Below are 26,925 nucleotides of genomic sequence, written 5' to 3' on the forward strand. Positions count from 1 at the left end.
TACTCTGATCACACTGATGATTTCAGTATACCCTGATCATACTGATGATGTCAGTATACCCTGATCATACTGATGTCAGTATACCCTGATCATACTGATGTCAGTATACCCTGATCATACTGATGTCAGTATACCCTGATCACACTGATGATGTTAGTATACACTGATCATACTGATGATTTCAGTATACCCTGATCATACTGATGTCAGTATACCCTGATCATACTGATGTCAGTATACCCTGATCATACTGATGATGTCAGTATACCCTGATCATACTGATGATGTCAGTATACCCTGATCATACTGATGATGTCAGTATACCCTGATCATACTGATGTCAGTATACCCTGATCATACTGATGTCAGTATACCCTGATCATACTGATGTCAGTATACCCTGATCATACTGATGTCAGTATACCCTGATCATACTGATGATGTCAGTATACCCTGATCATACTGATGTCAGTATACCCTGATCATACTGATGTCAATATACCCTGATCATACTGATGTCAGTATACCCTGATCATACTGATGATGTCAGTATACCCTGATCATACTGATGATGTCAGTATACCCTGATCATACTGATGATGTCAGTATACCCTGATTATACTGATGTCAGTATACCCTGATCATACTGATGTCAGTATATCCTGATCATACTGATGTCAGTATACCCTGATCATACTGATGATGTCAGTATACCCTGATCAAAGTGATGATGTCAGTATACCCTGATCATACTGATGTCAGTATACCCTGATCATACTGATGATTTCAGTATACCTTGATCATACTGATGATTTCAGTATGCCCTGATCATACTGATGATGTCAGTATACACTGATCATACTGATGTCAGTATACCCTGATCACACTGATGATGTCAGTATACCTTGATCATACTGATGATTTCAGTATGCCCTGATCATACTGATGATGTCAGTATACCCTGACCATACTGATGTCAGTATACCCTGATTATACTGATGATTTCAGTATACCCTTATCATACTGATGTCAGTATACCCTTATCATACTGATGTCAGTATACCCTGATCATACTGGTGATGTCAGTATACCCTGACCATACTGATGTCAGTATACCCTGATCATACTGATGTCAGTATACCCTGATCATACTAATACATGCAAATCAAATAAATAATTGTTTTGTGTATGTTAATTCCTGGCTATAAGAGCTGGGATATATGATGAAAAAGAAATTACTATGAAATGCACATGTAACTCTTTGATTTTGAAAGCTACTCCTTCCCAAAAGTTTAGCAACAGGTCAAAAACTAAAAATCTTCAAAAATTGAAAAAGTTCAAGAGGCAAATCTTTTATCTCAAATATTTTTATGTGACGGATTCATAAATAAACTTCCATGTATAAATAGATCAGAGGAAGATATTACAGGATGTAAAAAATATTTAAGATACTTGACAGGATTCAGAATAAAAATATTTCAGAAGATTTGGTCTATTGATGGACACCAACAGCTGGGTAAAGTCTCAGACCGAAAGTGTGTCAGCTTATGGCAACATCAGCAAAAGTATTCAAAATTACATATTTCTGTTTCTGTTTAAATACCCGAACATTTTAATGTTTTTTTATGCCTAAGTGTGTTTAAATTATCACATAAGCAAGAATATTGTAAAATCTTCAAAGAAAAAGCTAGAGATCAGAGAAGAAGAGTCGAGTCTATCTTGTTATCCAAGCTAACCAGACTTTGTAAGAACCAGGGTTTTGGTGTTGTACACATGGTAATTTACAGGTTTTATGAACCAAGAGTCTCTGTAATGGAGGTCAAGTCTGATAATATCTCTGTTAAATATCCCTTATTACTGAGGTACCAAAATAAACTAATGAAAATTCCCCAATTGTCAAAATGAAAATTCTGAAAATGTTCATGGAATTTTAATGAAAACAAACAATCTCAGGTAATGTAATTTCAAAATATCCAGTTTAGACAAGAAGAAAAGATGTAAATTAATTATCTGACTAGAATATCTTTGCCTAACATAATGTCCCTACTCCCCTGAAAATGATCACAGCAATTAAAGCAGGATGAACTTGGTGTTGACCGTTGGTTTCTAAAAATACTAACTAATTTAAGGTATGTGTATTTGATATTTGTACGGTTGATAAATAAATATAAAATCTGTGAAGAAATGAATTATTACGAGTAATAAATGAGAATAGGAAGGATAAAGATTAAATAATACACATATGATGTCAGCATTAAATGATGGAGTGAAGAGTGAAATAGAAAAATATCCAATGAAGTTTCGACAATTTTTGACAAAGTTAACCAGTTGCTTATTCCGATCCTGGGTTTGAGATGAAGGATGCTGTTATACCCAGCTAGACTCAGCATCCTTATAAAAGGTTCCCACTGGTATGAAACATCTCCCAGATAAAACATATAGGCCGAAACTCACTGGTTACTATGGTAACATAATTAAGGTAAAGATCTCGTAGTAGTAATTAACACAAATTACAAACGTGTTTTAATGAACCTTTTTCTGGTTCATTATCCGTCTTTACATATGTGCTCATGTTTGATGTAAACTCTTTGTATTTCTTGTAACTCCCAGGGTTTTCCATGACGCAGGTTTCCTGCGTCTTTGACACAGAAAAAAACATAAAGGACTCCTGAACTAAATGTCTGTGCAACATCGGGATGTATTAAAATTACAAAATCTAACATACAATGAAGGTATTGTGTTTGTATTTGATTATTTAAGGCAACATTGTTAAACCTGATGGCAGATGACCAACCTGAATGCTGGAACTACTTAACAATGATTCTGTCATGCAATGGCATGCCTGCATTTCAAAAAGGGACTCCCAATTTTTACATCTGAGAGTCCCTGGAACCCTGCATAAAAAAATTACAGGGAAAAACCCTGAACTCCCTTATAACTTTTTTGTATAGTGTATGTAAAAATGAGAAAATCTTTAACACTGAAATAATAAAGCTGTAATCGGATCATTTTATGAACACTTTTTTAGTCTAGAGTTTGACCTCAATACATCCTTGTTATAATTGTTGATTGATGCAGATGTAGATAAATATGACTCATAAGTAATAATACGTCTACTGATTAATCATCCATAAGTACATTCATTTCTTCTTCTATTATTACGATTTAATGTTTTTTCTAATTAAGATACGTACAATCGCCTAAAAATAGGCACGAACAAATTTTCCAAACACTATTAAGATAATAGAGTGTAATATTATCACGAACTGAATTTGATGTGTACTTTGTAACACAGGGGCATGACATGTTACTATGACCCAGAATAAAAGATTAAATCTGGGGTCATGCAGACCCATAATAATCCTGGGGTTGATTTTTCATTCAGGATCATAGGAAACTGTCAAGCCCCTGTGCTTTGTAATGAATGTTTTAAACATATAAAAACCAACAAGTATGAAATGAAAGTCTCCTTTGATATAAAAACAAGATGAATAGTTCAGCATTAAGAATGACCTTTGTGACATGACATTTCATACTTATTTACTTCTAGATTTATCAATAAAATGTTTTCTCCTTGAACCTTGATTTAAAAGCAACCGATCACTGCATGTGATTCCAAATCTCCTAAATCTGATATTGAGGGGATACAGGGGGAGAGGGGAGGGGAGTAACGACCGATCATCCTCATCAGTAGCTATGGAGGTCTGCAGAGACCCAGCCACTGGAGCCCTGACACAGGGGGGTGTTAACCCACAAAGATAGCCCTTTAATGCTCAGATCTCCAGATAGGCCTGTTTACAGTAAAATAAAACCTTATAATCAGTCAGTACAGAAGTTATGTCCCCTCCCCAGGGGCCTGGCTATAAAAGCACTATTTGATGTGATAAAACCCTGTGGCTGTATCCTTCAAATCCCTCCCACCCCTACTCCTCCTCATGATTTCCGGTTATCCCTTCCTTCATATCCTTTCTCCTCTCTTTCCTTCCTCTCTATCCCTTCTCTCTATCCTTTCTATGTATCTTTTGTCTGTCCATGTAATTCCTTTTATTTTCCATTTAATATAACACCCTTTCGTTACCCTAGCCGTTTCTTATTGTCCTGATATAGCTTCTCATACATATCCATCTTAAACTCCTTCTCTCTATCTCCTCACTACCCCATATCTATGTTCCTCTGTGCTTTCCTCCATCCTTCCATGTGCTTCACCTTTAGCCAATACTCTGTTATGACTGTACAGTGTTAGTATAACTTAGTAGATTATCAAACCTCAGCTATTCCTCCCGTTCCCTCCCACTTAATCACCCGACACATCAAACTTCATGACTCACAGCTCGGACAGATAAACTTCTAATTATAGCAAAAAAAAAATAATATTGGCAATAAGTATCCCTTCACCAGCTACAAGTATAAACCTGTGTCTACTTTGTCAAAAATTAGCCTAGCTACATGAAATGTCAATGTTTGTATTTCCTTTGGGATCAGTTTTATCAGTCAGATATATATATATACATATAGTTGATGATTTATCAGGAAGGATGGATTTACAGAAGGCACCACCTGTTGTAATCTAAGATAGTGGTACCACAAAACGTCAGTCACAGATTGATGTATAGAAGGGGGCGCCACCTGTTGTCATTCTGTCATGTGTACAGGTGCTGCCACCTATTGAGATATAAGTGCACAAACTAGAGACTATGTACCTGTTGGCAGGTACATGGATTACTACAATACTGCAAAAGTTGTTTTTATAGATGGTTAAAATTTTGTTGGTTTTTACTATAAATTTGTTGCAAAATAAACACTTTTCATGCAGAACTTATGAAAAGAACGATCAGCATTTTCTATTAATTTTATTTTCAAGACATCTATTTTGTCTTTTCCAAAAAAGTGAAACATCAAGAATCTCCTGAAAACAGCACTTACATGTACAATAAGTAAAATAAGAAAAACAGGGTCACAATCTCCTGTTAATTGTGATGTGAAGGGCACCACCTGTCCTCATTCTGTGATAAGAGAGCAGAGGGCGCCACCAGTCCTCAATCTGTGATATGAGAACAGAGGGAGCCACTTGTTCCCATTCTGTGATATGAGAACAGATCTAGAGGGCGCCACCAGTCCTCATTCTGTGATATGAGAAGAGAGGATGCCACTTGTTCTCATTTGTGATATATATAGAGACATCACCACAGGAACTTGCTAATTAAATTAATACCTCCTCCATAGCTGGTCTCAAGTCCATGTTAAGAAAAGATGAGAGAAACTTTTAATGACATCTAACATTCGTCCCCAGACTAAAGTCTCTAACCCAGAGTCGAAGTAACCTAAATCAAGTCTTTAGACTTGTGGTGAGGTGGTCACCTACTACAGCCATGATTTTTATGAGAAAAAATTTGATAGTGATATTCACAATGTGATATGTACATAATTTTGGTGAAATAAGGAAGGTTCCTGTATCTTATGGTAATTGTTACATAATTAAGACATATTTGTATGAATTTTGTACCATCCTTTGAAGACTACTTACTGTCACGTATGGTCGTGTTCAGAGGAAATGGATCACCGGGCATGTATCCCCATTCTGTCAAGTTCACTTTACCCTCACCAAGAACCTGGATATGTGCAAAGAAAAATTTGTAAAACTTTTCAATTTTTTTTTAACAACTAAAGAAAATAAAAGAACCATGATCAATCATCAAATTATCGTTACATCATTATCTGAAAAATTTGTAATACATGTTTTTTTTTAAAAATATGATCCAATTTTTTTGGTCAATCGTCAATTTACATGTGCTATCGTCTGAAAATACCAACATCAGACTGAAGGTAGTCATTTAAATGGTATACCAACAACAGCAGGGCCCTGCAGTTTCATCAACATTCTTAAGGTATACATATACATTACTCATGAACTTAAAATTTTCCATAGGAAAGCATTATATATTGGATATAAGGGGACAATCTTAGTTAAGGAACCTTACTTAAATTCTGTAATGATTTCCTATGAGAAATTCTAAGTTATACGGAGCCTTTATAAATTAAAAAACATTGATGAAACTGTACCCAGAACTTACAGCAGTCTTAAAATCAAAGATGTCAAAAACAGTTGTCTGAGTTGATTTTTCCTTTTTTTTTTTAATTAAATATTAAATCTTCTTCGAATGATACAAGTTTGTTCAGTGCAAAGTATCAATATGAAAATAACACAGCCTTACCTTCAAAATTAAAAAGAAAAAAAAATGTCCCTGAAGGCAATTATGAAATAATCAGAATGTCGAAAGTGATGACGTCTTTACCTTAAACAATTGTTGTACCATGATTTTAACCAGCTGGTGACGCTGAGCATAATCCCCGAATGTTTGGATTGATTTCACAGCATCAAGTTGCATCACACGGTGTTTCTCAAATAGGCTTCTGTCTGATAAAAGGCTAAGGAAACTGCAGTTATCTCCCCTGAATCTCACTGAGTATATCAAGGACTGTGATCATACAATTAAATAGTTAATTAATAATTCATTAAATTTATGTAGAGTGTATCATATCACATGTGTCATATCAAATTTCATTAAATTCAATTTTAACAGCACATTTATAATCAAAGTAGTAATTTAATTGCTATAAACAAATTTAACTTTACAAGGTCTCACACAACTAATTATTTTACTAAATGTTATTACTAATGACTCAATCCCCTTATAGCTCATTTGAAGTTCAAATATTGGGAAATTCATATCAAATTAAAGTTTGAAGATTTCCCTTCCAGAAAAATGATGTTATTGGATAGGTTTAACAGCATATAAGAGCACACCAATACTCGGAAGACAGTTACCCTGATATTTACATTGGACTGGGGAACCCCGACCTGGGGAATTCCCACCTTTTTTTACACCTGGAATCCTACATCTTTCTATTCATACCAGGAGTGTATATTTTTGATTTTCAGAATCTCAAGACCCTACTCTTTATTCTTGTATATAGAAAGTACCCATTGCATGTGTTATTTACTCAGGAAATAGCTACTTATTATGTATAATACAGCTTTACGGTACAAGGTGGAATGGGGGGGGGGGGGGGGGATTATTATGTATAATACAGTTCTATGATACAAGGTGGAGTGGGGAGATTATTATGTATAATACAGCTCTATGATACAAGGTGGAGTGGGGAGATTATTATGTATAATACAGCTCTATGGTACAAGGTGGAGTGGGGAGATTATTATGTATAATACAGCTCTATGATACAAGGTGGAGTGGGGAGATTATTATGTATAATACAGCTCTATGATACAAGGTGGAGTGGGGAGATTATTATGTATAATACAGCTCTATGGTACAAGGTGGAGTGGGGAGATTATTATGTATAATACAGCTCTATGATACAAGGTGGAGTGGGGAGATTATTATGTATAATACAGCTCTATGGTACAAGGTGGAGTGGGGAGATTATTATGTATAATACAGCTCTATGTTACAAGGTGGAATGGGGAGATTATTATGTATAATACAGCTCTATGTTACAAGGTAGAGTGGGGAGATTATTATGTATAATACAGCGCTATGATACAAGGTGGAGTGGGGAGTTTATTATGTATAATACAGCTCTATGATACAAGGTGGAGTGGGGAGTTTATTATGTACAATAGAGCTCTATGTTACAAGGTGGAATGGGGAGATTATTATGTATAATACAGCTCTATGATACAAGGTGGAGTGGGGAGATTATTATGTATAATACAGCTCTATGATACAAGGTGGAGTGGGGAGTTTATTTGGTAAAATACAGCTCTATACAATGTGGAGTGGGGAGATTATTATGTATAACACAGTTCTATGATACAAGGTGGAGTGGGGAGATTATTATGTATAATACAGCTCTATGGTACAAGGTTGAGTGGGGAGTTTATTTGGTAAAATACAGCTCTATACAATGTGGAGTGGGGAGATTATTATGTATAATACAGCTCTATGGTACAAGGTGGAGTGGGGAGATTATTATGTATAATACAGCTCTATGGTACAAGGTGGAGTGGGGAGATTATTATGTATAATACAGCTCTATACAATGTGGAGTGGGGAGATTATTATGTATAATACAGCTCTGTGGTACAAGGTGGAGTGGGGAGATTATTATGTATAATACAGCTCTATGATACAATGTGGAGTGGGGAGATTATTATGTATAATACAGCTCTATGATACAAGGTGGAGTGGGGAGATTATTATGTATAATACAGCTCTATGATACAAGGTGGAGTGGGGAGATTATTATGTATAATACAGATCTATAATACAAGGTGGAGTGGGGAGATTATTATGTATAATACAGCTTTATGTTACAAGGTGGAGTGGGGGAGATTATTATGTATAATACAGCTCTATGGTACAAGGTGGAGTGGGGAGATTATTATGTATAATACGGCTCTATGGTACAAGGTGGAGTGGGGAGATTATTATGTATAATACAGCTCTATGGTACAAGGTGGAGTGGGGAGATTATTATGTATAATACAGCTCTATGATACAATGTGGAGTGGGGAGATTATTATGTATAATACAGCTCTATGATACAATGTGGAGTGGGGAGATTATTATGTATAATACAGCTCTATGATACAAGGTGGAGTGGGGGAGATAATTATGTATAATACAGCCCTATGATACAAGGTGGAGTGGGGAGATTATTATGTATAATACAGCTCTATGATACAAGGTGGAGTGGGGAGATAATTATGTATAATACAGCTCTACGGTACAAGGTGGAGTGGGGAGATTATTATGTATAATACAGCTCTTGATACAAGGTGGAGTGGGGAGATTATTATGTATAATACAGCTCTATGATACAAGGTGGAGTGGGGAGTTTATTTGGTAAAATACAGCTCTATACAATGTGGAGTGGGGAGATTATTATGTATAATACAGCTCTATGATACAAGGTGGAGTGGGGAGATTATTATGTATAATACAGCTCTATGGTACAAGGTGGAGTGGGGAGTTTATTTGGTAAAATACAGCTCTATACAATGTGGAGTGGGGAGATTATTATGTATAATACAGCTCTATGGTACAAGGTGGAGTGGGGAGATTATTTGGTAAAATACAGCTCTATACAATGTGGAGTGGGGAGATTATTATGTATAATACAGCTCTATGGTACAAGGTTGAGTGGGGAGATTATTATGTATAATACAGCTCTATGGTACAAGGTGGAGTGGGGAGATTATTATGTATAATACAGCTCTGTGGTACAAGGTGGAGTGGGGAGATTATTATGTATAATACAGCTCTATGATACAAGGTGGAGTGGGGAGATTATTATGTATAATACAGCTCTATGATACAAGGTGGAGTGGGGGAGATTATTATGTATAATACAGCTCTATGGTACAAGGTGGAGTGGGGAGATTATTATGTATAATACAGCTCTATGGTACAAGGTGGAGTGGGGAGATTATTATGTATAATACAGCTCTATGATACAATGTGGAGTGGGGAGATTATTATGTATAATACAGCTCTATGATACAAGGTGGAGTGGGGAGATTATTATGTATAATACAGCTCTATGATACAAGGTGGAGTGGGGAGATTATTATGTATAATACAGCTCTATGATACAAGGTGGAGTGGGGAGATTATTATGTATAATACAGCTCTATGATACAAGGTGGAGTGGGGAGATTATTATGTATAATACAGCTCTATGGTACAAGGTGGAGTGGGGAGATTATTATGTATAATACAGCTCTATGGTACAAGGTGGAGTGGGGAGATTATTATGTATAATACAGCTCTATGGTACAAGGTGGAGTGGGGAGATTATTATGTATAATACAGCTCTATGGTACAAGGTGGAGTGGGGAGATTATTATGTATAATACAGCTCTATGATACAAGGTGGAGTGGGGGAGATTATTATGTATAATACAGCTCTATGATACAAGGTGGAGTGGGGAGATTATTATGTATAATACAGCTCTATGATACAAGGTGGAGTGGGGAGATTATTATGTATAATACAGCTCTATGGTACAAGGTGGAGTGGGGAGATTATTATGTATAATACAGCTCTATGATACAAGGTGGAGTGGGGAGATTATTATGTATAATACAGCTCTATGGTACAAGGTGGAGTGGGGAGATTATTATGTATAATACAGCTCTATGGTACAAGGTGGAGTGGGGAGATTATTATGTATAATACAGCTCTATGGTACAAGGTGGAGTGGGGAGATTATTATGTATAATACAGCTCTATGATACAAGGTGGAGTGGGGAGATTATTATGTATAATACAGCTCTATGATACAAGGTGGAGTGGGGGAGATTATTATGTATAATACAGCTCTATGATACAAGGTGGAGTGGGGGAGATTATTATGTATAATACAGCTCTATGATACAAGGTGGAGTGGGGAGATTATTATGTATAATACAGCTCTATGGTACAAGGTGGGATTGGGAGATTATTATGTATAATACAGCTCTATGGTACAAGGTGGAGTGGGGGAGATTATTATGTATAATACAGCTCTTGGTACAAGGTAGAGTGGGGGAGATTATTATGTATAATACAGCTCTATGGTACAAGGTGGAGTGGGGAGATTATTATGTATAATACAGCTCTATGGTACAAGGTGGAGTGGGGAGATTATTATGTATAATACAGCTCTATGGTACAAGGTGGAGTGGGGAGGTTATTATGTATAATACAGCTCTATGATACAAGGTGGAGTGGGGGAGGTTATTATGTATAATACAGCTCTATGATACAAGGTGGAGTGGGGAGATTATTATGTATAATACAGCTCTATGATACAAGGTGGAGTGGGGGAGATTATTATGTATAATACAGCTCTATGATACAAGGTGGAGTGGGGGAGATTATTATGTATAATACAGCTCTATGATACAAGGTGGAGTGGGGAGATTATTTGGTAAAATACAGTTCTAACATACCAGATGAAGTGGGGAGTTTATTTGGTAAAATACAGTTCTAACATAACAGATGGAGTGGGGAGTTTATTTGGTAAAATACAGCTATGAATCATACAACCAAAAAACATGTTACCGGTATTGGTTCTCTCGACAACCAGACACGTCTCTTTTTTCGTCTTAAAACTTTTAAATGTTGGAAAAATTTCAAAACATAAAAATGTCATTGATTTTGCTGTGTACATAGATAGAAATGGATGTGACTGGAGCTATCAGTCAACAACAAATACTTGTAACTGATTGAGCTTATACATACGTATCAATCAATGGCTGTGAATTAGGTACAAAGGCTTCTGTTTTGCAGAAAAGTGTAGTTGTCCATACATGGATAGACATCAATACTTTTAAACAGAAAAACAGGCCGTCTACATTGGACAGGAGAGTCTTAGGCCAATATCAAACCACGTATCGACAAGTCTTTCCAGGGTTCAGTTTGCAGTAAAATGTCTTTAGGCAATAGCCAACCGATTTAATTTTCACCCAAAATTTACATTTGTATACATGTGTAAGAGTCTGCATATAGGTTCCACTGCATTGCTATACTGTAAACGTAATTTGATGCACTCAAATTTCAGTGCGAAACCAAAGTGAAATAGATTATAGCGTATTGATGAATAAGCGCACCAACCATGATTGCCATAGAAACCAAGGTACATAAACTACAATTAGCGCAATCATAATTTAGAGGAATTTCTCCAGCATTAAAAATGCTAAAATAAGATTACCACTAAAATGTGTACATTTACAGTATCCAGTAATGTATGTGTGCGTGGACCATTATCTAACTGAAGTGTATCTGATGTAAAAATAAAACATTCTATAATATAATCTTGATAGAGTTAACTTCAGCGATAACCCTTTAAATGTTTATGTGGGAAAGTAGCAAATGTACATCACTATGTCTATACATATCCATATTACTAAATTGTAAGAAATCTTAGGAATTAAATCTTACAGAGATCCTCCTAACTGACATAAACTCTTTTCCTCACTTTTGAACAAAATAGTAAAATTTTCACCAAAATACAATTAAAAATGTATGTAAAATACATTGAGGATACAAACCATCTCCAAGACACTTAATTACAACAATTAATGTTTTATATTTTATGTTTAAAGAAAAAAATCTTGTATTCTGTGTGAAAACTGTGGTTGATTCTCTAGAGAAGGTCATCTAGGGTACAGAGAAAGAACTGTTGACAAAATATTTTGTTAATTCAATTTAGTTTAAGATTTTCTTAAATGTACATGTTAAGACAGCCATGATGTATGTAAAATGTATTTAAGTTGGAGAGGGCTCAATTAAGTTGTAAGAACTTGTGCCTAATCCTTTTTTGTCATATTCATGGCAATAAAGATATGTTTAGACCAACAGCAAATCTTGTACCTGTATTCTGTGTTAGAGTTATCTCCCTTAAAATAATATTTAATAATTCATACTGATAGATATTGATAATTTCAACTATTGTGATCATGATATGCTGTAAAAAGCAAGCAATCTTCTTGACATGTATGACTGTATTTTACTCATCACAATGCTTTAGTTGTATGTACAAGGCATCTACTTAGCCATAAAATACATGTATATTACACAGTTTGAAATAAATATTTTTAAATGTGCCAAAATCCAAATGTACATATATATACTTTTTTATTCTAGCTTGTTGTGACTTTCTTAATCTTTATATATGTGTTGACTCCAATAGGGATGGACATGTATTTCATGTCTAAACAGAAAAGGATGCTCGGATATGAGGTTATGGCATATGTTTGTCAGTTAAAAAGTGTAATATATGATGGGAACACACAAATTGTGTACTTTAAACTCATTTTTGTAATTTTGCAATTACTGGGGTGAAAGATTAGGTTTTATTTGATTCCACAAAGAGTTGTAAAATTGCTTTGACCATTTTCTGCAATATTTCTCTTTTTTTATGATGACCCTGTAAGCAAACAAAAGTGTTCCTTTATATTGTCAAAAATGGCTGAAAATGACGAGAATGCACATCAATTATCATTCTTAATCCATAAAGAAATTAACAGCAAAACGGATGCTTTCACTAGCAACTTTGGTAAAGATGGAAAATGGTCCAGTATTTCTGAAAAGCTGGCATAATTTGAAATATGAAGTAGCAGCGAGGTTTTATTTTATTTTACAACTTTTATGTGTGTTCAATATTCAAAAAATGCTTGCAAGTACAAAATCAAATAAACTGATGGTCCATCCCAAATAAAGCCTCGGAATATGTCTAGTTCTGCAAGCTTCCCATCAAGATGCTCAGTACCCAAAAATCAATCCTGTTTGTACTAGGGAGTGGAACCCCAGTCAGATCAATACCACTGGGTGAAGTATGGGCACATCGTATAGCTGTTAATGGTCGTGACTGGGAGATAGGGCAGGCTGTGCCTCCATATCCAAAACAGTTCACCTCTGGTTATATACACATATAGCATAAAACTAACCGATAAATTTCCCCTCCAATTTATCTTTTATGAGATATTGTTCTGTTGTACTACACGATGAAGAATCAAGCTAATATCAAACTATATGCTACTTAACTGTATACATCCATGATAGAACAATAATAATTAATATGTCTGGAACAGAACCTAATCATACAAAATTTATTATTGTAAATTATTTCATAAAGACCAAACAGAATTCTCTGGCTAGACATTGTAATACTCCAACTACCACTACAAGTGCAAAAACGAAATTGTTCCTATAGATTATTTTATTATCGCTGTTGCCAGAGTTCTGTGTCTCTCTGGTCTACTTTAGCATATTTTAATTATGCATGGTATTAATATTACATCAACTTTGGTCTGCGTTTCATAATTGCACGAATGACTGTCAGAAAAAAATCAATTGATTTGCTAAAGAGAACAGGACCAATTGAGTTACTACAGCCTTTTGATAAAAATTACCAAGTCAAGTAATTTTGTTTTGTTTCATTTTTACAGTTTTATATAAATATTGATTAATTGGATATAAAATCATATTATTAAATGGATGTTGAGTATCATTAAATGTTGCAACAACATAACCGACAACAAATGTCCATATGTTTAAAGCACATATTTAGTGGCGAATAAAATCTCAGAATTTTGTAACATTGAACTTTTAATCTGATTAAAAAGTTACTCAACAAAGGATATAAAATGCATTCATATTACACTATACGTTTGCAACAGTATCAAATATAACTGCAACTATTTGTTCATCTTGTTAGGATGTTGTAGGCCTACATTTGTATGTGGTCACATCGATAAAGAAAAAGGATACACACATCTATATGTGAGATTTTCCCTTCACCATCTTCGTGGCTCTGTAGGCCTAGATCTTCTGTGTTGCTATCTCCTCTGTCATTAGCAGAAGCCCCGCCAATAATCACACATGTCACAAAAAATACGTTTGCGAGTAAAAGATGCATTGTATCACGTTTTGCAACACATTACGCCGATAAATGACAGTCGATGTCAGATTTCTAATCCGCCGGCGTCGGTATCCATACTCTCTCTGAGCTGTCAACACGTGGAAGACGTACACAAAAACTTGGGAAACACCCCTTTCAGAGCACCTCGGGGTTTAAGATGCAAAAGGTTCATAAGTCTAGAGTGTGACGAGTGTGTGTGTGCACACGCGCACAACCGGAAATAGGGAATTTCTCATCATGGCTGACGTGGAGTTCCACAGCCAAGAGGTTAGCAACAAATTTGTTTTTCTTTTGGCCGTTTTATAATTTGATCTTTGTTTGAATGTTTATGTGAAGTTGTTGTACGCTACTCGACAAATGTAGGAATATGTTGATGTCTGAATAATTGATGTTTGTTCTTAATTTAGCATTCTGGTTACTGAGTGATGATTGTCAAATGACATTTTCATTTTCATCTGGTTTTATCATTTGACATGAAACTTGCCAGTTTATCCTAATTGCCACATATCCTTGTCCCTCCTTCTGAGCAGCTAAAAACTGAAACAAAGGAAGGAGTTCCCATGGCATTTATTTAAGCACATTCTAGTTGGTTTGTGTATTTAGTGGACTGAAAACCTCAAGCTCCTAGTCCTGGGCTGGTGTTAATTTTTTGGCTACAAAACTTACTATAGGTAGTATACAATATATATTAGATCTCATACATAGTGTGTGTGTGTGTGTGTGTGTGTGTGTGCAATGACAGCAACATTTTGTTTTCCACATTTTGTCCAAAATATTAGTTGTGTGTGAGTTTGTTGAAGTAAATTGATTGCCTTGAGCCAGAGGCCCCAATATCATAATTATATGCATATATAATAGGAAAGAGAACTGAAAATTACTCTGCCCATGCCAGGCTTCGAATTAGTGACCTTTTGCTCTCAAGGCAAACGTACCACCACTAGGCTAAAGGGAAATTCCCTCTAGTCTTATCTTATATACTCTCTACTTTCACATTCCTCTGGATCCCTCCTTCACAAAGTCTTCACCCCCGAAGACTACCACAACCAGCTGCAGGTTCTTTAGCTTCAAGGAAGCCTCATAATCTTCTATCATTTCACTTGAAGTGGTCAATAGCACCAAATCTGCAATAGGAAGGAGTAATGAAAAATATCCTGCCCATAGGTCAGAGCTAGCAACCTTTTGCTCTGAAGGCAAACATCCTACCACTAGGCTAAAGGGAAATTCCCACTAGTCTTAACTATAGTAAGGTGACCTTATTCTCTCTACTTTTACCCATATACTGTCCATGTATAAAAAGGATGTTTAAATGACATTTTCATCATTGCCTGTCCAGACTGCAAATTTAAATTGAGGTCGTACCAATTAATGAAGTAAAATCAGATGTTATAATTATACATGTAGTACCTTTTAGGGGTAAAATGTGATATTACATGGGTACAAATGCTATGAGTGATTTCTGAATGTTATCTTGTATGAACACTTTATTCTGTTTTTCTACTACATCAGCAGGGATTGATGAACGATGTGTCTCTGGAAGGGGAGATAACTGTTCCTGGCCTTCCTCAAACAGAAGATGATGATGATCATTTCTCTACACTGGACGAGCCTGTTAAAGACACGGTGGTATGTACTAAAAAACCAATTGTAGCTTAAAATCCAGTCACTGAATATTTTTTCCAATATTAAACTGTTCTAAATGTATAGTGTGCTTCATCTATACACAGCGGCTGCGATGGCTAATTATATAAGTCTGTAAGAGTGCTGGCCACATAACCTCAGGGTGAATATCTGAGTTGCGTGGTTCGACACTCCCTTCCTTTGGCAGTTTGTGTTTCTTGGTAAGCTGAGAATGGATCGGTCTTTGCTGTCATGGTTGTGTCCTTCGGCAAGACACTTTTATCTTATTTGCTCTAGCTATATAGATGGCATGTAACAGACCTCCTGTATGTTATTCAGTGAGATAATCACCAACTACTACAAGAAGACCCTGTTTCTAAATGACCCTGACTGCTCAAAGGATGATAAACCAAGCAAACAAATAAACAAATTATCTTTACACAATTGCTATTAGATTTTAAAATAAAAGTAATCGTCCAATGTATAATTCTAAACCATGCATGCTGGAGCAGGGAAGCATTAGCCTGCTTTACTTATCTCAATGCATGTTGTATAAGGCAACAAAATGATAACCATACTAGAAAATCCTGTTTCCAAGAAAATACATGTTCCACTATTCAATGAAAGGTTCTGTTTAAAATGAGACAGGAAGTATCATTTTAAAGGCTGAAATACCTCCATCTTTTGACTTTTATGATTGCAATGAATTATTAAAATCACAATTCCATTCAAGTGATTGCACAAAGCATACATTCTCTAATCATTGTGCACAAGGTAGATTCCCACACCCCAAGATGTCTGACATGCTAGTAGGTAACATCATTGTATATAAGTTTTCCTCGGAGAGAACTTTTTATCACAATGAATTTTGTTTTCTCCTTTCAGATGCGAGATGTCAAAGCTGTTGGTCAAAAGTTTTTCCATGTGTTGTATCCAAAAACAAGCAGGGCTCTTCTAAAGGAATGTAAGTCTCCTTTACCTGATACACTTCTGTATAGAATTGTCAACTTAAAACCAAAACACCATTCCCTAACCGACATGTAAAACTAGAATTCACACACGCATTATAGAACTGGTATGACACTCATGAAACAGATATAAGCATGTGAACTTTTAACATAATTTACATGTAAAATTTTCCCAATTTGGTCAATTGGAATTTCCATAAAATATCAAGGAAAAACATTATATCCCCTGGTAAACATACAAACCCATCATGCCCCTCAAATGTCAGCACACCTATCAACCATCACTTCGTCAGCACACCTACCCACCATCCCCTCCTCAGCATGCCAACCCACCATCCCCTCGTCAGCACACCAACCCACCATCCCCGCGTCAGGACACCTACCCATCATCCCTTTGTCGCCACACCATTCCACCATACCCTCGTTACCACACCTATCGACCATCCTCTTGTCAGCACACCTACCCACCATCCCTTCATCAGCACACCAACCAACAATCTCCTCAGCCAACCAACCCACCATCACTTTGTCAGCACACCTATCCACCATCCCCTGGTGAGCACACCAACCCACCATCCCCACATCAGCACATGTACACCTACCCACCATCCCCTCGTCAGCACACCTGCCCACCATCCCCTCGTCAGCACACCTATCCACCATCCCCTCGTCACCACACCTACCCACCATCCCCTCGTCACCACACCTACCCACCATCCCCTCGCCATCACACCTACCCACCATCCCCTTGTCACCACACCTACCAACCATCCCCTCGCCATCACACCTATCCACCATCCCCTCGTCACCACACCTATCCACCATCCCCTCGTCACCACACCTACCCTACCATCCCCTTGTCACCACACCTATCCACCATCCCCTTGTCACCACACCTATCCACCATCCCCTCGTCACCACACCTACCCACCATCCCCTTGTCACCACACCTATCCACCATCCCCTTGTCACCACACCTATCTACCATCCCCTCGTCACCACACCTACCCACCATCCCCTCCTCAGCCACCCCACCTATCCACCATCCCCTCGTCACCACACCTATCCACCATCCCCTCGTCACCACACCTATCTACCATCCCCTTGTCACCACACCTATCTACCATCCCCTCGTCACCACACCTACCCACCATCCCCTCCTCAGCACACCTATCCACCATCCCCTTCGTCCATCCACACCTATCCACCATCCCCTTGTCACCAATACCTATCCACCATCCCCTTGTCACCACACCTATCCCACCAATCCCCTCGTCACCACACCTACCACCATCCCCTTGTCACCACACCTATCCACCATCCCCTTGTCACCACACCTATTTACCATCCCCTCGTCACCACACCTATCCACCATCCCCTTGTCACCACACCTATCCACCATCCCCTTGTCACCACACCTATCCACCATCCCCTTGTCACCACACCTATTTACCATCCCCTTGTCACCACACCAACCCACCATCCCCTTGTCAGCCCAACAACCCACCATCCCATTGTCAGCATATATACCAACCCACCATATAGGCACCATCCCCTTCTCAGCACATGAATCAAGTATCAGCTAGACTCAAAATTTCAGTACAGTACCCAGTGTCAGTACATGCAGTCAGATTTATAAAGCAGTATGGTATTATTTGCTTTTTTTTCTCAGTAGTAATGATACAACTTAGGTATTGCGTGTTCTTTATGACAAAACCTTTCCATGGCAAATCTGCTGACCTTGACCTTGACCTTGACCTTTGACCTAGTTTTAAAAAGCTGTAGATGAATTTCAACCCACTCGGCAAGCTATGTTGTCTTCTGACAACTCTTGTTTTTATTGCACCACAAATATGTGAATCAAAAAATGAAAACTGCACAAGATACAAAGATATAAGATTTTAGAGATAAAAATATACTCATATATTATAGAAATATAAACATTTATGGATGTTACATGAAAATTCAAATTCTGTTTGCTTTCAGGGGACCTATGGGGACCACTGATCCTGTGTGTCTTTATGGCAATGTAAGTAAAAGTACCATTTTAACAATATCTAAATATAGCCATATACCCGTCCAGAATGTTGTATCAGCAGAACCTGCTTGCTCACTTCACAATGATCAAAGACTTACAGCAATCACCATTCAACCAAGGCCTATAGTAGATTTTTAGTCAATTTTTACTGTGAAAATATAGATTTTGAAAATAATGGAATTTTTCTGTTTCCCTGAGAATGAGTACTCAAGATAATACAGTCATTATGAAATTTAATATCCCTTTAAACTGTCATAAATTTCAGTTAAGAAAAAAATTCATTGTTTGTTGTACATTGACATAAACTCTGAAGGAAAAATATTGTATTTTAAGAAGTTAAAAATCTTCTGAATAATGATCATTTCATCATTGTTTTAAGGAAACACAAGAAATTTATGTTTATTTGTAATTTGCTTTAATATTTTTTAGCAGGTAAAAACACATGTAAGATATGTTGGTAGAATAAAAAAAATGACATACATGGCTACAATATTATATAAAAATAAACAACCTGAAATGATACACATGTTGCCTATGTTATAGGTGTTAAACCTGAATAAAAAATCCAGTAAAAATGTTATAACAGAAGTGCGATGTATATGTCATGTATCATTTGATCTTTGTTTTAATCATTCATGTGTTGACGGCCATCTCTGATCTGTATCGATAGGATGCTCCAGGGCTCATCGGAACATCTAGACAAGATGAACGATGGAGGCCCACAGTTTGCAGAGGTGTTTGTGATCTACTGGGTCGGAGCAGTGGTTGTCACACTCAACACTAAACTTTTAGGAGGGAACATGTAAGTAAAATTACTTCTAGTATCAGAAATAAACATAGGGAGGGGGTGGGGCACTATTTTTTAACTCCCGAAGTCCAGAAACTTTTTTTTCACCTGCCTGTTTTACAGTAAATCTTTCTTAAATCGAACAGTCTGCTTATTTTGAAGTAAATTAAAATTCAAAAATCGTTTCAACCTTATGTATATTTAATATCCTATATTTAACAAATTTTGGATGTGAGAAAATCTTTCTCTGGTCCTGTGAAATTTGTTATAACAAGTTTGTCATAGATACCATATTATACCTATATATGTACATCTTATGTACAATTTCTAAAAATAAAACTATTGCTTGAGTATTGAAAAAAAAACTTCCTGTTATGATATTAAATCATACGAAAGTCAGCATCAGTTCCGCGTTATCACAAAGAGACAAACACAAATATACCACAGCCTCCGAAATCATACATTTACCACACGCATGCATCACACACACAGGGGAAGCTGTCCTTAAATGACCAAAGCTTTTAGGACATTAAACAATATAAGGTGAAACTAAGTAATGATCCATCTGTTCGACTTAATCAATTATACTATACATGTACTGTACTGTACTAAGATTTTAATAAATAATTACAGAAATATAATGGATAAAATATCTTCTGGATATTTCAGCTTGATTATAAAAAAAAATAACTTGTCCTTGTCAAAATACATAATTTTTTATGTACAATAGTAACCTGAAGTTGTTTACCTAACTTTTCGTTGTTTTGCAGCTCGTTTTTCCAGAGTATCTGTGTTTTGGGCTACTGCGTGTTTCCGTTGACGGTGGCCTTGATCGTATGTCGTATTGTCCTAATTGCCTCTCAAACAACAGCACTGTTTATCGTCAGATTCATCATAGTGGTCATAGCATTTGCCTGGTCCACTTTTGGTAAGTTTTTTGCTTCAATCTTATTATATAATTAGTCCCTAACAGTGAAACTAGTGGGACTAGTCTAAAGGTGTCCTCTATGTCCGTCTTGTATACAGGCATGTAAAGTTTGCCATCACCCTAGCAGCTTCATTCCTTGAGGAATTTTGATCAAACTTCACATATTGATAAAGGACCATTATATCTGAGATAAGTTTGATTAAATTCAGAGTTTTTTGGGTCAAGGTCACCATAGCTATTTTTAGAAAATCCTTGTCAGTGCTCTAGAGCCTTCTTTCCTGGTGGGATTTGGATCAAACTTCAGACATTTGTAAAGGGCATTAATAACTAGTGTGGGCCAATAGTGGCGATACTATTTTATGCTTGTGTTTTTTCGCTATTTTGAGCGGGGGGTGGGTAGATGATAGTATTGCTTAAGCAATACCGTGTATCCTTATTTTAAAGAAAACTTAGAGTATATATAGTGCCATGTTAATTTGGATTCCTAGAAAGTGATATCTTAGACTGAAACAGATCTTAAATGTTAAAAGTCGTACATCAGAATAAGGAATGACAAAAGTATTTGATTTCCGCATAAATCGGAGTCCCAAGCCCAGATTATCTACATAATACATATATCTAATCTGACATGATGTCTGTTCTAGTTTGAGCCTTGAAATGTGACATCCTATTGTCTCCTGAGTTTTTGACTTTCTTATTCAGAAAGCTTTAATTTCATTTCTGAAGAACAAGTTTGAAGTTAGATTTAGTCATATTTCTGTTTCATGATCCATATTTTGTACAAAATTAAAGTTGAGGTTTCGTACAAATGATAATTAGCTGTTTTATTGAATTTTCAGCCTCCACAGCATTCCTTGCTGACAGCCAACCCGCTAACAGGAAGGCCCTGGCCGTATATCCAATATTCTTGTTTTATTTTATCATTAGTTGGTTAATTATATCTCATACACATACATAGCAGATATGCTTTTAAACTAATATTATTATAGATATAATTTAATAATTGCGGGGTTATTCCATTCTGTAGATCATTTCCATGAATTATTTTCCATGTTGAACAAAGTTTGTGTCTTTCATATATATACAAAGAGTTCAACTTTATAAGATTCAGTGTTTTTTAATTAATATTTAAAAAATAGATGGGTATAAGTAACAAATGGTTTCATTTTCAAATTTCCAATGTGTATAAATGATTGGTATGTAACACTATCACTCATTGGTCCTAATGAGATCACATGACATCAATTATTTCCTTGGAAACACCCCATGACATCAACGAGGAGTCAGTATAATGTTTGTCAGGTCCGTGGAATCTTATATTGACTCCTGCTAAAAAATAGAAATTATGTCATCTGTGCTGAGATGTATTTTTAGCAGAGGTTAATATAACATTGCATGGACTTGGCGAAACATTATATTGACCTCCCGGTGATGTGATGAGGTATTTTAAAGAATCTTTCTTAGTTTTTATTTTTTGTTTTGTTTTCTTTTTTTGGCCTTGGGGAATACTTTCCAGGTTAGGTTCGTAAAACCATGGATTGCCCGAAACTCAAGTCTGCATTTGTTTCGTATCATATTTGTAGTACAGAAAAAAACATTTTAGGCATGATGCATCACATATTGTATTTTCTATAAAACCTCTCTAATCTGACCCCTAAGTTTTCTGACATTTCGACAGATCCAAAATAGTGCTGCAATCCCAGTTCCCAGTTTTGATAATGTCACCTGTATATTCTGAAAACCTGTCTAATCCAGCTATTATATTTTCTCACAGGCGTGTCAGATTAGACAGGTTTTGTTTTAATGACAAAGTCTTGTAGATTACTCTTAAGAATTTTACACTCAATAAGCCGTCCACCTCTAGTACATGTCAGAAATAAAGAAATTTTAAAGGGAGGGGGCTTATTGCAAAATGTAGGCCTGGTTTCAATACAGATTCTATTTGAAACTTACATTTTCGGCAAATGGAAAATACCTTAAATAGAGGAGGCTATTGTGGAATACTTTTGACGAAATGTTAATCTATGCGAGCCGTTAAAATGTGTCTGGCTTCTGTTTGTATTATAGGAAATTTCCGAGTAAATATTTGTTACAAATATATCGGAGCTGCAAAGAGTAGTAAAACATCCTTAATTTTGTGGAATATTTTCCATTTTTGAATAAAACATGGATCTTGGTTAATATTCTTGATTTTGACTAGTCTCTGTGACTAACTGTAATATTTACGTATCATACTTAAAAAATTCAGATTTAATGTTTTTCAAAAACGTTAATTATAGCTTTCAATCTACAACTGATAGTATACATGCGTACATCACTGTCTTATATCTTTTGAATTCTAGAGAGAACTTACGCAAATTTGTGTGGAAATGTATTATGTGTCAATGCAACATCAATGAACTTGTTATTTCAATTATGATTGTGTCAATTTAAAGTTGATTTTAATTTCAAGTCTAGCCAAATTCAGGAAAAGTTCCTGTCCATGTATGTATGTAAGATGACTTTTAATACAAGACAGATTGAGAGTTTATATATACCTTGTAGTGATCAATGCAATTTCCATAACCGTATGAAAGATGAAACATATACATACATACAAAGTATACCGTAAATCAAAATAAAAAATAAACATCTTCAGAACATTTTAAAAATCCCAAAAGCCGTCATCTTTCAAAAATATAAAAATATAAATACATATGGCATTAACATCAGTAATTAGACAATACAAACCTGCTTCGAGTTGGATCCGGTCTCATGCCGAAAATCGTACTGAGTATTTAAAAGAACATTGTGAAACTAGGTCACTGTAGCTGTTGAGTTTGATGTTTGTCAGGTAATTTCTTGCTAGGAGCTAGTTAAGACATGAAGGTATCATTGTTAAGTTAGGAAGATAATTTATCACATAATCGACCTGTTAAATCCAGTGAATTCGTTCGTGTAATAATTTTGCATATGCCACTAGTGTAATATACCATGGTGTGTTTTTCAATATTATCTTAAATTTGTTTTCATTTCCAAAAATAGAGACTGCTAAGACTCATTTCATATAAGATTTTATCAAATGAGTCTCGATCATTTCATAAAATCTCATATGAATTAAAACTCATCCTACCAGCTTTATTCATTGTGTAAATGCTCATTGCAGGGCTGTTCTCGAACTTAAGGTGTTACTTAGCTAAATATATCTTTACATTCTTGTTGTATATATCATTATAAACAATACCTTTTGTTCAGAGACTGTAGATAATTATGGTGAAGGTGTGAGAGTTATTTTTAATGGTAATGCAAAAATGGGTCTTCTGTCAATATCGTGTTTAATATGAAAACACAATTCTACAATATAAAGTTTTTTTCAATGAATTTTCCTGAATTTATTGATAGGCCAAATTTAAGATAACTCAAATAATTTCTGTTACTATTGAATAGAGAAAACAAAAGTTTTTACAACCTGAACTTTTTACAATGCCGTTTTGACAATACCTTGGTGAGTGTTTGAAGGAAGTTTGGTTTTGTCAATATCAATTTCTTCAATCATTTGCGGTATAATGCACATATAGATAACGCGAGAAAAATCTAGGTATTTATTTTTTAAGACACAAAGTTTCATTGAAATCCATCCACGAATAAAGTTAGGGTAATTTTGATCGAAAATGTAAGAAATACATTTATAGCAGAATTAAATCTTCGGGATATTGTATTTAGCCAACAACTGTACATGTTCATCATATATATTATTTATTGTTTTTCTTGGTGAGAGGTTTATGCAATTTTTTCAATGTTTTAAGGTGTTTCTGTAAATATTCAACATTGAAAATGCATCTTTGAGATTTAAATATGTGTTCATAACGGTCAGCGATTTGGTAATGACGAGTAGAAAAATGAAATACTGCAAATTCCTTAATTTTTGAGAACATTATTTTTTTTTGATGATTTCTTTGTTACAATAAGCTGAATTCTGAGAACTTGTTCAGGTACATTTACCTTGGTATAACAATATGTCGAGTATAATATGCAATCGACACTCATTGATGCACTTGTAAAATTTCACATTAACTGCTATGAAAGGGCTTTTGTATAAATTGTACAAACACAATTTTATATGTTTCCTTTTTTGTTGACCTGTTTGTATAATGTATTGAGAAAGTTTGTTTTTGTTACCTGAAGTAACGGATCACTGATTAAATATTCAAAACTCTTTAACACAAAATTATCTTTTTATTACACCCATACCAAATTCAGGGGGTTATACTGGAATCGAGTTGTTTGTATGTATGGACATCTAAAGTTTTATCAAATCTTCATGAAACTCTGTGGATGTGGAATATAAGTTGTCAAATGCCAAGATGAGCACATGGGCCAATTCTTTGGATTCACCCAATTTTTCATGCAATTATGTCCCTTTGGCGGTGGCCGAGTGCTTAAGTTGTCCCGACAATTTATCGCTAGCCCTCCACCTCTGGGTTGCGAGTTCCAAACATACGTTTGCCAGTTGCCAGGTACTGACCGTAGGCCGGTGGTTTTTCTCCGGGTACTCCGCCTTTCCTCCACCTCTAAAACCTGGCACGTCCTTAAATGACCTTGGCTGATAATAGGACGTTAGTTTAACAAAATAAACCAAACCAAACCAAGTCCCTTTACAAAGATTGTAGACCAAATCTTGCCTGACCAACTTTCGGTACTCCTACAAATTTTATCCAAATGATGTAAAAATCACTGGAATAGTCATCACACCCTGAGCAACTGTAACTATGTTTAGCTCACTCATCCCAAGGGCAATCAATCTTATGCTGTGTTGTGGTGTCGATCGTCCTTCCATCCGACTTCAACTTTTCCCTTTAAATACTTCACAATAACCAAATATCTGAAAGGTCACCATATAAGGTCATTAGAAAGCAGGGCTACACAGTTTGTTCAAATGAATGCCCTTGACTGATATTGAAGGCCACAGGGGTCAAATAAACCAAAATCTTCTTCTCAATAACCATGTGGCCTGGAATCCAATTTGTTCATATAAATCATGTCGACCAACTTTCAAGGTCACAGTGGTCAAATATATATTAAAATCTTAAAACAAACTTCTTCTCATTGCCTTAGAGGCCTGGGATTCTGATATATAGCCTTGGCATGCTGGGATGAAGGATAACAAAGTTTGTTAAAATGAATGACCTTGGCCTACTTTCAAGATCACAGGTCAAATGTGTAAAAAATATCTAAGACTTCTCTTTAACCAAGAAGCCCAGGGTCATGATGTTGGGACAGTAAGCAGGATGTGATTAAGAGTTACCAAATTTGTTCAAATAAATGACCTTGACCTACTCTGAAGTCGCATGGGTCAAGCATGTTAAATTCTTTAAAAGCCTTTGATTGAATGAGAGCCTGGGGTTATATCGGGCCAGCAACATGCTGACATATAGGGCTACAAAGATCGTTCAAATCAATTACCTTGACCTACTTTCAAGCCTACTGACGACAAAGGCCCAGGGTCATATATATTGGACCAGTAGCATATATAAAGGGCAACAAAGATAGTTCAAATAAATGACTTTACCTACTTTCAAGAACACAGGTTAAATGAATTAAAATTGGCTAGTTTCAAGATATTTAAGTTACCTTACTCTCCTATTAGAATGAACAAAGTATTCTGCTTTAAATAGCATCCATATCACCTTTAAAGATGCACGAGCAATACAGACAATTGGGCCTCTTGTTTCGACTTTCCTTGTCTGGATAATCCATCCTTACATTGTAAAACTTCATTTGTAGTCAGCACTTTGTTTCATTTGCATATTTTTGAATCCGTTATGTTCCCTCTTTGCTCTGGCCAATCTCTTGACTGGACAACTCTTCCTTCAATTTTCATTCATGGCTACAGGCATTGAAGACTTTGACAAGTTAATATTCAAGGAAGAAAATTTACCCATGCACTTTCTCACCTACTTCACAGGGTTATATGCGGTTGCCAGGGAAAAGATAAATCTATCTCATATGGGGGTAAAGACAGCTGACACGCGCTATATGTAGCTGCTCACAATAACGTAACATCATCATTTACGTAGAGTAACCATGTCGTAAATGATGATGTCATTAACTTCGATATGCATTCGAAGGAGCATTGAAGATGGCATAATAAACAAGAGGCCCATGGGTCTTAACGGT

At 35.9% G+C, this 26,925-nt stretch overlaps 2 protein-coding genes across 3 annotated transcripts in view; one reads left to right on the top strand and one right to left on the bottom strand.

Moving 5' to 3' along the window:
- LOC117329735 (coiled-coil domain-containing protein 134-like) overlaps positions 1-14,571 on the bottom strand; it is a 39,275-nt gene extending 24,704 nt beyond the window's left edge. For both annotated transcript variants that reach the window (XR_004533256.1, XM_033887833.1), the window contains exons 1-3: positions 14,281-14,571; positions 6,294-6,415; positions 5,525-5,609 (exon numbers count right to left, since the gene is read on the bottom strand). Coding sequence is in view for 1 of the 2 variants with exons in the window: in XM_033887833.1 (XP_033743724.1) it covers positions 5,525-5,609; positions 6,294-6,415; positions 14,281-14,428 (355 nt within the window). In the remaining variant the exon portion in view is untranslated. The remainder of the gene's footprint in view (positions 1-5,524; positions 5,610-6,293; positions 6,416-14,280) is intronic.
- Positions 14,572-14,627: 56 nt separating this feature from the next.
- Positions 14,628-24,966, top strand: LOC117329736 (protein YIPF6-like). The gene is made up of 7 exons (XM_033887834.1): positions 14,628-14,698; positions 15,938-16,054; positions 16,934-17,012; positions 19,003-19,045; positions 19,725-19,856; positions 20,612-20,769; positions 21,609-24,966. The coding sequence occupies exons 1-7, from the start codon at positions 14,669-14,671 to the stop codon at positions 21,725-21,727; spliced, it is 678 nt and encodes a 225-aa protein (XP_033743725.1). The 5' UTR covers positions 14,628-14,668; the 3' UTR covers positions 21,728-24,966.
- Positions 24,967-26,925: the final 1,959 nt, after the last annotated feature.

This window comes from Pecten maximus, chromosome 6 (genome assembly GCF_902652985.1).
Source record: "Pecten maximus chromosome 6, xPecMax1.1, whole genome shotgun sequence".
Classification (NCBI taxonomy): Eukaryota; Metazoa; Mollusca; class Bivalvia; order Pectinida; family Pectinidae; genus Pecten; species Pecten maximus.

Excerpts from the sequence above, each read along its gene's own strand:
- LOC117329736 (XM_033887834.1), top strand. The coding sequence starts at position 14,669 with ATGGCTGACGTGGAGTTCCACAGCCAAGAG. Across the intron at positions 14,699-15,937 it reads TGGAGTTCCACAGCCAAGAG|CAGGGATTGATGAACGATGT; the intron begins GTTAGCAACAAA and ends CTACTACATCAG. Across the intron at positions 17,013-19,002 it reads CAGGGCTCTTCTAAAGGAAT|GGGACCTATGGGGACCACTG; the intron begins GTAAGTCTCCTT and ends GTTTGCTTTCAG.